At 49.9% G+C, this 10,427-nt stretch overlaps 1 protein-coding gene across 4 annotated transcripts in view; it reads right to left on the bottom strand.

Moving 5' to 3' along the window:
- The window catches only part of LOC108309052 (ciliogenesis associated TTC17 interacting protein), a 12,053-nt gene extending 2,455 nt beyond the window's left edge, over nt 1-9,598 (bottom strand). The window contains exons 1-7 of one of the 4 annotated variants that reach the window (XM_017535123.1): nt 9,490-9,598; nt 9,214-9,306; nt 8,653-8,853; nt 8,295-8,350; nt 5,537-5,623; nt 3,442-3,609; nt 1,763-1,887 (exon numbers count right to left, since the gene is read on the bottom strand). In XM_017535123.1, coding sequence (XP_017390612.1) covers nt 1,763-1,887; nt 3,442-3,609; nt 5,537-5,623; nt 8,295-8,350; nt 8,653-8,853; nt 9,214-9,306; nt 9,490-9,514 — 755 coding nt within the window. In that variant the 5' untranslated portion in view covers nt 9,515-9,598. Of the gene's footprint in view, nt 1-1,762; nt 1,888-3,441; nt 3,610-5,536; nt 5,624-8,294; nt 8,351-8,652; nt 8,854-9,213; nt 9,307-9,380 lie in introns of all 4 variants that reach the window. The other 3 variants (XM_017535125.1, XM_017535122.2, XM_017535126.1) reach the window with 3 other exon arrangements.
- Nucleotides 9,599-10,427: the final 829 nt, after the last annotated feature.

The raw sequence follows: 10,427 nt of genomic DNA, 5'->3' as shown, positions 1-10,427 counted from the left end.
TAAAAAAAGGATCTTTAGAGGTCCTAGGTCCAGCACTAGGAAATCATGGACCCTCCTTGGCCAGGTGCGGTGGCTCACGCCTGTAATCCCAGCATTTTAGGAGGCTGAGATGGGTGGATCACTTGAGGTCAGGGATTTGAGACAAGCCTGGCCAACATGGTGAAACCCCGTCTCTACTAAAAAATACAAAAAATGAGCCAGACGTGGTGGCAGGTGCCTGTAATCACAGCTATTTTGGTGACTGAAGTATGAGAATCACTTGAACCTGGGATGTGGAGGTTGTAGTGAGCCAAGATTACATCACTGCACTCCAGTCTAGACAACAGAGCGAGTCTGTCTCAGAAAGAGAAAGAGGCCTGTCACAGTGGCTCATGCCTGTCACAGTGGCTCATGCCTGTAATCCCAGCACTTTGGGAGGCCAAAATGGGTGGGTCACCTGAGGTCAGGTGGTTGAGACCAGCTTGGCCAACATGGTGAAACCCTGTCTCTACTAAAAATACAAAAATTAGCCAGGTGTGGTGGCAGGCACCTGTAGTCCAAGCTACTTGGGAGGCTGAAGCAGGAGAATCACTTGAACTCCAGAGGCAGAGGCTGCAGTTAGCCAAGATCATGCCACTGCATTCCAGCCTGAGCAACAAAGCAAGACTCCATCTCAAGAAAGAAAGAAGGAAAGAAAGAAAGGAAGGAGGGAGGGAGGGAGAAAGAAAGAAAGAAAGAAAAAGAAAGAAAAGAGAAAGAAAGAAAGAGAAAACAAGGAAAGATTATGGAACCTGCTGCTATGTGGCACTCAAAATAGAAAGAGTGGCCTGGAGCTGTGGGGCACACCTGTAGTCTGAGCTACTAGGGAGGCTGAAGCAGGAGGATTGCTTAAGCCCAGGAGTTGGAGGCTGCTATGGACTATGATCACACCAAAACCAAAAACAAACTAAGTTATGAGATAAAGCCAACAACGTTTTTATTACTTTTTCCCCAGTGTAGTGATTATGTCAATACCTATTCTGAATTTTTTTTTTTTTGAGATGGCGTTTCATTCTTGTTGCCCAGGCTGGAGTGCAATGGCACGATCTCAGCTCACTACAACCTCCACCTCACAGGTTCAAGTGATTTCCTGCCTCAGCCTTACAAGTAGCTGGGATTACAGGCATGCACCACCACACCCAGCTAATTTTTTGTATTTTTAGTAGAGACAGGGTTTCTCCATGTTGGTCAGGCTGGTCTTGAACTCTTGACCTCAGGAGATCCGCCTGCCTCTGCCTCCCAAAGTGCTGGGATTACAGGCATGAGCCACCGTGCCCAGCCATATTCTGAAATTTTAAGAAATAAACTCATCCAGACTCTGTCTCAAAACAAACAAACAAAAACAAAAAAAACCCGACAACTCTCTTTTCTTCCACCTGAATTTTTTTGCGATTTAGAGGCAGTGCTTTGCTGGTGACTGCATGGCAGCCTGCCACAGGCAATTCCTCCGGCACAGTGATTTGATCAAGTGTGCAGTCATTCAAACCTTGATGTTATCAATATTACCTCTTACACAGTGGTAGCTGCACTAGCTATCAGGCCTGTGGTGTTCAGTGAGGTTTGGGAGCCACTGTGAGGGTTAAGAGGACAAGCAAATAAATGAAGAAAGAGTGAATGATATGGATAAAGCAGAAGGACACTCCCGTCTCCACGGCAGCTCTTCCTCGTGGTGTCCCCAGAAGCAGCCAGTCCTTGAGCACCTACAAGCTCAGCACCACCTGTTGCCCCACCATCAGCAGCTCACCCATCAGAGAGCAGGTAGTACTGGCAGGACATGGGGATGCCCTCCTCCGAGTGGACAGTTTGCTCCACGATGAACACTTCGGCCTGCTTTTGGTCCACCTGGATGGTCTGGAAGCCCAGGTCTTGCTGGAAACAGCCAAAATTGGGGGGTGGGAGGTGAGGTGGATGCCCACCAAGGTCTCCCCATCATCTCACCTTAGCCTTTTCTCCATCTCATATCTTCACCACCACATTTGAGGTTGCAACTCCAAACCTCCAAGCTAAGTTGGGGGCCCCTCATAGGAAACTAGCTCCAGGTTGCCCCGACCCCTCCCAGGCCATCTCGCTGACCAGGTGCTTCTAGTTGGCAAATTCTGTTACAGGGATGAGAAGCAGTATGGGGAGGGTTGTGGGAGCGGAGAGGGAGGATAAGCTACTAGGGCCAGTGGGTGGAGGCAAAGTGAGGCTCAGAGGCGTGACACCAGACATATTTGTAGCCACCTCAGACCCATGGTGTTTCGGGCAGTCTGTCCTTATTGTAATTAAAACTTAAACCCCTGTTATGGCTGCGGCCATGGAGAGAAATGTGTTAAACACATGTTTCAGGCCGGGCGCGGTGGCTCACGCCTGTAATCCCAGCACTTTGGGAGGCCAAGGCGGGTGGATCACGAGGTCAACAGATCGACCATCCTGGTCAACATGGTGAAACCCTGTCTCTACTAAAAATACAAAAAATTAGCTGGGCGTGGTGGTGTATGCCTGTAATCCCAGCTACTCAGGAGGCTGAGGCAGGAGAATCACTTGAACCTGAGAGGCGGAGGTTGTGCTGAGTCGACATCGAACCATTGTACTCCAGCCTGGGCAACAAGAGCGAAACTCTGTCTCAAAAAAATATTGGCCCCCAAAGTATCTCACTGGAAATCATGTGTTCAGTGGCAAGGCTTTAAAATTACCTACTGCAGGAAGTCTCAGGCATGCTGATTTTGAAATTTTAGTTAAAAACAAAAAACAAAAACGGAACACCCTTTGGGGTTGAGAAATAATAAAAGAATATTTAAGTACAGTTGGACATGTTGCACTTCCTAAAGTTACAAAATGATTTTTTTTTTGAGAAGGAGTCTCCCTCTGTTGCTCAAGCTGGACTGCAGTTGTGTGATCTCAGTTCACTGCAACCTCTACCTCCCAGGTTTAAGAAATGATTCTCCTGCCTCAGCCTCCCAAGTAACTGGAATTACAGGTGCCCACCACCTCGCCTGGCTAATTTTTGTATTTTTAGTAGAGACCAGGTTTCACCATGTTGGCCAGGCTGGTCTTGAACTCCTAACTTCAAGTGATCTGCCCACCTTGGCCTCCCAAAGCGCTGGGATTACAGGCGTGAGCCACCATGCCCAGCCAAAAATGATGTATTTTTAAAATCATCCCTGCACTATATTTATCTTTTCTGGACTGACTTCTGTGCAAAAGCATTGCTTCTCTGAATTGTTTCCGCCTCTCGGCCCCTCTCATTTCTTTTGCCCCACACTCACTCCCTGACAAACGTGCTTTCCTGCCCTTGGAAGCCCCATTCCTACTTGTGCTGTTTTCTACTCCCCCTCCCCCGCCTCCCTCATCTAATTCCACAGCTGTTCCCCATCTCAGTGCTTTTCATGCCCTTTCTAGTTTGCTCCCAAGCAAAGTCTCCTGCCCAGGGAGACCCCTCACATAGGTGGAATAGCAGAGTTTGCCCTCAGTGTCCAAGGCCAGGAAGCGAGCGTTGCTGGGCACCATCCGCCGCCAGGCCATCACCCTGAGCAGCACCAGGTTGGCAGCCTCTGAGACGAAGCCCTTGATTGAGCTCCAGGGGAAAGAAGTCATTGCAGTCTTCACTTCCTGTTCAGAACAGATCGGGGTCAGGAACCTGGAATAGGAAGGTGCAGGGGACAGCAGGGGGTGGGCAACCCAGGTGTTGAGTATACATATATATATTTTTTTGAGACGGAGTCTCGCTCTGTCACCAGGCTGGAGTGCAATGGTGCGGTCTCAGCTCACTGCAACCTCTGCCTCCTGGGTTCAAGCGATTCTCCTGCCTCAGCCTGCTGACTAGCTGGAACTACAGGAACCCACCACCAAGCCTGGCTGATTTTTGTATTTTTAGTAGAGATGAGATTTTACCATGTTGGCTGGACTGGTCTAGAACTCCTGACATTGTGATCTGCTGGCCTCTGCCTCCCAAAGTGTTGGGATTACAGGCGTGAGCCACCGCGCCCGGACATTTTTTTTTTTTTGAGGCAGAGTTTTGCTCTTTGTCACCCAGACTGGAGTACAATAGCGTAGTCTCAGTTCACTGCAACCTCTGCCTCCTGGGTTCAAGGGATCTCCTGCCTCAGCTTCCCAAGTAGTTGGGATTATAGGCCACCATGCCTGGCTAATTTTTGTAATTTTAGTAGACATGAGGTTTTACCATGTTGGCCAGGCTAGTCTTGAACTCCTGACCTGAGGTGGTAGGCCTACCTCAGTCCCCCAAAGTGCTGAGATTAGAGACGTGAGTCACCACACCTGGCCTTCAGCCGGGCAGATGGTTTTTAATGATTCCTCAGTCCGGGCCCCTGGCTTGATCTAATCTGGCCCCTGCTCAGGGTTCTGAAGGGGACATTATGAAAGAAAAATAAATCTTGGGACCCCAAATCACTAAGCCAAAGGGAAGTCAAGCTAGGACCTACTTCAGGCAAACCTGCCTCCCATTTTATTCCTAAATAAGGTAGCTGCTAAGATAATAAACCTGCATGGCTCCCTCACCGTTTGCCCACAGGAAATTCCTTGTGGACAAAGGACAGACAGAACTCAAAGTCATCCTTCTGCTCACATGAGATAAATGCATATCTGATGGCTTCCTCTGCTCTATTGTTTCACAAAGCCAGACTAAGGCATAAGTGACCACTCTTCTACCCAACTCTCACATGTAAATTGTGTATTCAGTGAAAGGCTAATCAGAAACTTCAAAGCATGTCTCTTATCACCTATGATTTGGAAGCCCCCTCCCTGCCTCCAGTTGTCCTGCCTTTCCCAACAAACCAATGTACATCCTATACATGTTGATTGATGTCTCATGTCTCCCTAAAATGTATAAACCAAGTTGTGGGCTGGCGCGTGGTGTGGTGGCTCACGCCTGTAATCCCAGCCTTTGGGAGGCTGAGGTGGGTGGATTACAGGGTCAAGAGTTCAAGACCAGCTTGGCCAAAATGGTGAAACCCCGTCTCTACAAAAAATACAAAAAATTAGCCAGATGTGGTGGTGGGCACCTGTAACCTAGCTAGTTGGGAGGTTGAGGCAGAGAATTGCTTGAACCCAGGAGGCGGAGGTTGCAGTGAGCCCAGATTGCGTCACTGCGCTCCAATGTGGGCGAAGAAGCAAGACTCCCTCTCAAAACAACAAACAAAAAACAAAACGAAACAAAAACTACAAAATTAGCCTGGCGTGGTGGCGCATATCTGTAATCCCAGCTACTTGGGAGGCTGAGGCAGGAGACACGCTTGAAATGGGGAGGCGGAGGTTGTGGGGAGCTGAGATGGCGCCATTGCAACAAGAGTGAAACTCTGTCTCAAAAAAAAAAAAAAAAAAAAAACCTGGCCAAAAAAAAAAAAAAAAAAAAAAAAAACCCAAACTGTGCCCAGACCACTTTGGGCACATGTCCTTAGAACCTCCTGAGGCTGTGTCATGGGTGTGTCCTTAACCTTAGCAAAATAAATTGATTGAGACCTTTCTCAGATATTCTGCGTTCACAGTGTGGAGTGCATCTCCATCTGGCTGGCATCCTTACCTCACCGTCCTTGATGCTTCTGGTCACAGCCAGCTGATCATCCTCCTTCAGCAAACTCATCTTCCTTTCCATGGGGAGGATGAAGAACTAAGGGCCAGACATTTGGGGCATGATCAGGGATTCCGTGGGTCCCCCAGAAATCACCTGACTATTCTTAATTAATGAGAAAACTGAGGTTAAAGATTTTGATTTAAAAAAACAACAGCAGGGCTGGGCGTGGTGGCTCACACCTGTAATCTCAGCACTTTGGGAGGCCAAGGGGGGCAGATCACTTGAGGTCAGGAGTTCGAGACCAGCCTGATCAACATGGCAAAACCCCGCCTCTGTTAAAAATACAAAAATTGGCCAAGCACCGTGGCTCATGCCTGTAGTCCCAGCACTTTGGGAAGCCGAGGTGGGTGGATCACAAGGGCAGGAGTTTGAGACCAGCCTGGCCATTATGGTGAAATCCTGTCTTTATCAAAAATATGAAAATTAGCTGGGCATGGTGGCACCTGCCTGTAGTCCCAGCTATTCTGGAGGCTGAAGGAGAAGAATCGATTGAACTTGGGAGGCGGAGTTTACAGTGACCGAGATTGTCCCACTGCCCTCCAGCCTGGGCAACAGAGCGAGACTCTGTCTCAAAAAAAAATGTTAGCCAGGTGTGGTGGTGCACATCTGTAATCCCAGCTATTTGGGAGGCTGAGGTAGGAGAATTGCTTGAACTCGGAAGGCAGAGGTTGCAGTGAGCCAAGATCGCACCACTGCACTCCAGCCTGGGTGACAAGAGCAAGACTTCATCTTAAAAAAAATGATAATAAATAAAAAACAGGAGCAACAACAAACCAAAAAAGCCCTTTCATACACAGTGAAGCTGAAGAATAGCAGTCGTGTTATGATGTAGTGTAAAGCTCAAAAGCAATGTACTTCAGAACACTGCTTTTAAAAGATAGGGGTGGGCTGGGCACAGGGCCAGCAGGTTGCCTCTGAGAAGATCTGATACCCAAACTCTGAACCCAGCCTATGCCAGCCCTCTTCCAGCCTGAGAGCCCAGTGCCTCCCTGGAGGCCTGATGGGCTGGCCTTTCCCACAGCCTAGCCCTGGGGGCATGTCCCACCTGGCCTCCAAGTTCCCCAGCTCTGTGCCCTCCTCACACCCAGCCCCAGCCATTTAATTAACTTGTGGAATGTGAACATGACGTGTTTACACACCGGAAACTACTCAAGCCTAAAAACCTTCCCACAAAAACCATCCCCAGACAAGCAAAAACAAACAAAAAAACAAAACAAAACGAAACGAAAACCATCCCCACCTTTTTTTTTGGGGGGGGTCGATGGAATTTGCTCTTGTCACCCAGGCTGGAGTGCAATGGCACCATCTCGACCCACTGTAACCCTCTGCCTCTGGGATTCAGCGATTCTCCTGCCTCAGCCTCCTGAGTAGTTGGGATTACAGGTGCATGCCACCATCCCTGGCTAATTTTGTATTTTTAGTAGAGACGGGGTTTCTCCATGCCGGTCAGGCTGGTCTCGAACTCCCAACCTCAGGTGATCTGCCCACCTCGGCCTTCCAAAGTGCTGGGATTACAGGCGTGAGCCACTTGGCCCAGCCTCCATCTTTTTTTTTTTTTTGAGACAGGGTCTCACTCTGTCACCCAGGCTGGAGTGAAGTGCGGCGATACGCAACTGCTCACTGCAGCCTCGACCTCCTGGGCGCCACTGAACCTTCCACTTCCGCCTCCCAAGTAGCTGGGACTACAGGTACACATCACTACACCCAGCTACTTTTTGTATTTTTTGTACAAAAATTGTAAAAATTTTTGGTGGGTTTCGCCATGTTGCCGAGGCTCAAACTCTTGAGATCAAGGGATCCTCCCATCTTGTCCTCGAACAGTGTGAGGATTATAGGCCTGAGCCATTGTACCCAGCCCACCCTCGTTTTTTTTTTTTTCTTGAGACAGAGTTTTGCTCTGTTGCCCAGGTGGGAGTGCAGTGGCACAATCCTACCTCCCAGAGGTAGCCATGAGCCAAGATTGTGCCACTGCACATCTGAGCAATTCTCCTGCCTCAGCCTCCTGAGTAGCTGGAACTATAGGCACATGCCACCACTCCTGGCTAATTTTTATATTTTTAGTCAAGATGAGGTTTCACTGTATTGGCCAGGCTGGTTTTGAACTCCTGACCTCAGGGTGATCTGCCTGCCTAGGCCTCTCAAAGTTCTGGTATTACAGGTGTGAGCCCCTGTGCCCAGCCCAGCCCAGTCCTTTTAAAACCAGTGTTCTGATGGCCGGGTGCAGTGGCTCATGCCTGTAATCCTAGCCCTTTGGGAAGCCCAGGAAGGTGGATCACCTGAAGTAAGGAGTTCGTGACCAGCCTGGCCAACATGGTGAACCGCCCCCCCCACCACTACTAAAACGTAAAAATTAGATGGGCGTGGTTGTGGGCACCTGTAATCCCAGTTACTTGAGAGGCTAAGACAGGAGAATCACTTGAACCCGGGAGGCGGAGGTTGCAGTGAGCCAAGATCTCGCCACTGCACTCCAGCCTGGGCAACAAGAGCGAGATTCCGTCACCAAAAAAAACCCAAAACAACAAAACAACAACAAATCAGTGTTGTGAAGTGCATTGCTTTTGAGTTTTATATTTCATAACATGACTGCTATTCTTTAGCTTCACTGTGTATGAAAGGGGGTTCTTGATTTGTTGTTGCTGCTGTTTTTTAAGTCAAAATATCTCTTTTCTTCCCTGGATTGGGTCAAGGCTGGGGCCCTGGGAAGTACCTTGATGAACTCGTGGTTGTGCTGTTCCATGAGCTCCAGCTTCTCTGAGAGATGGCCTGGGGTGCAGGGACACAGACACTGAAGTCACAGGAGATGTGGGTCAGAGGCCGAAGGAAGGGAAGGTGGTGGCCCAGGCTGGAGGTCTAGGTGTAATAAGGTCCCAGAAAAACTACGGGATGGGTAAGAGGTGCCCTCATCCTGAGTCCATGGGTAACTCCTTGGCCCCTCCCCCACCCTGTGACTTGTCCTGGTCCAAGGCAAAGCCAAGGGGTTGGTCCTGAAAAAAGATTCTAGGAATGGTGGAGGGGAGGCGGGGAGGAAGGAGAGCGTGAGGGGCTTCAGGCAGCAGGAAGGCTACCCAGGAGGGAATTTCCACAGAGCGTTTTGTCCACGAAGCCTCGGGTAAAGGCGTGCACGAAGATGCAGGATGTCAACAGACCAAGTTTTTCCTGGTATTTCCCCCTCTGCACCTCAATGGTCAGCTCTCCCTGAGGCTCCCCGGTGTCCGAGACCATGGCCAGCGTCTCGGAGAAGAACAGCAACTGTAGCTCCTCGTACCCTAGGGTGAGGGGCCCATGGGAACAGATACAGCCCCTGCTCCTGAGCCCCAATCCTTGGACCCCCACGACCACCAGGGTCCCCACTGTCCCCACCTGCCTGCTCATCCCACAGCCTTCCTCACTGGCGTGGACAGGGGACGACTCCTCCCCCATGTCCCCATGTCCCAGGGGCCTTCCCTTGAAGAATGTCAACAAATAGGCCTCAGGTATTTTCTGAGTCCCAGGAGAATCAAGGAAGAAAGAGAGAGAGAGAGAGAGAGAGAGAGAGAGAGACTGAAGAGACTGAACCTTCTCTCTTCCCTCTGCTCCAGAGTTGCACCCCTCCCCGCACCCCCATCTGCAACACCGTCTGAGCTCACCAAGAGAGCTGAGGAAGTTGATGGCTTCGGCATTGGCCTCTGGGAATGGCAGACCCTCCACGCCCGAGGGTTGGTGGTCCTTGGTTCTGGAGCCTACAGAAAGAGGAGAGGCTAAGATGGCAGACCCTGGGGAGAAGGACAGGGGTCAGGGAGGCAAGGCAGGGTACCTCAGTCCCGGCCCCAGCACCCCAGAACAGAATCCTCCAAGACTACCCCGAGGTGGATTGGAAGGGAGAAGCGGGTCCCCGCCTCCAGCACCAGCAGTCCTCTTCCCACCTGTGGAGTGAACTTTGGAGGACATACTGTGGGCCTCTACCCGGTCTGTGTGAAGCTGTCTCCATGGCAACCAGAGCTGGCTAGTGCCTCTTAAAGGGCCATCGACCCACTTCACTACACTCAGTCCTTGGAGGAAACTGGCACTGCGGGTTTGGGGCTCAGCACAAGCCTGAGGTGTTGTCCAGCAGAGGGAGCATTTGATATTCTTTTTTTTCTCTTTTGAGACGGAATCTCGCTCTGTCACACAAGCTGAAGTGCAGTGGCGCCATCTCAGCTCACTGAGACCTCCGCCTCCCAGGTTCAAGTGATTCTTCCGCCTCAGTAGCTGGGACTACAGGCCTCCACCATGCCTGGCTAATTTTTGTATTTTTAGCAGAGATGGGGTTTCACCATATTGGCCAGGCTGGTCTCAAACTCCTGACCTGGCTCACACCTGTAATCCAGCACTTTGGGAGTCCCAGGCTGGTAGATCACTTGAGGCCAGGAGTTTGGGACCAGCCTGGTCAACATGATGAAACTCTTCTCTACTAAAAATACAAAAATTACCAGGGAGTAGTGCACATGCCTATAATCTGTCTCAAAAAAAAAAAAAGACCTTAGAAGATATGACCCAAAGTCACACAGAACCTCACATCCACACAATCTAATTAGATGCTATGTGAATTTCTCTGCAAGTTGCAGTCCTAATACATGTGACAATAACAATAACAACAGTGACAATCATAGCGAACCCTTCGACCGAACTTACTCCTGGTGAGGCAATCTTTTTTTTTTCTTTCTTTTTTTTTTGAGACGGAGTCTTTCTCTGTCACCCAGCCTGGAGTGCAGTGATGGTGCGATCTTGGCTCACTGCAACCTCTGCCTCCTGGGTTCAAGTGATTCTTCTGCCTCAGCCTCCTGAGTAGCTGGAACTATAGGAGCGTGCCACTAAGCCAAGC

This window comes from Cebus imitator, unplaced genomic scaffold, assembly GCF_001604975.1.
Source record: "Cebus imitator isolate Cc_AM_T3 unplaced genomic scaffold, Cebus_imitator-1.0 Scaffold91, whole genome shotgun sequence".
NCBI classification, from domain to species: domain Eukaryota; kingdom Metazoa; phylum Chordata; class Mammalia; order Primates; family Cebidae; genus Cebus; species Cebus imitator.
The sequence above is the reverse complement of the archived record's forward strand: the minus strand, read 5'-3'. Positions and strand labels throughout refer to the sequence as shown.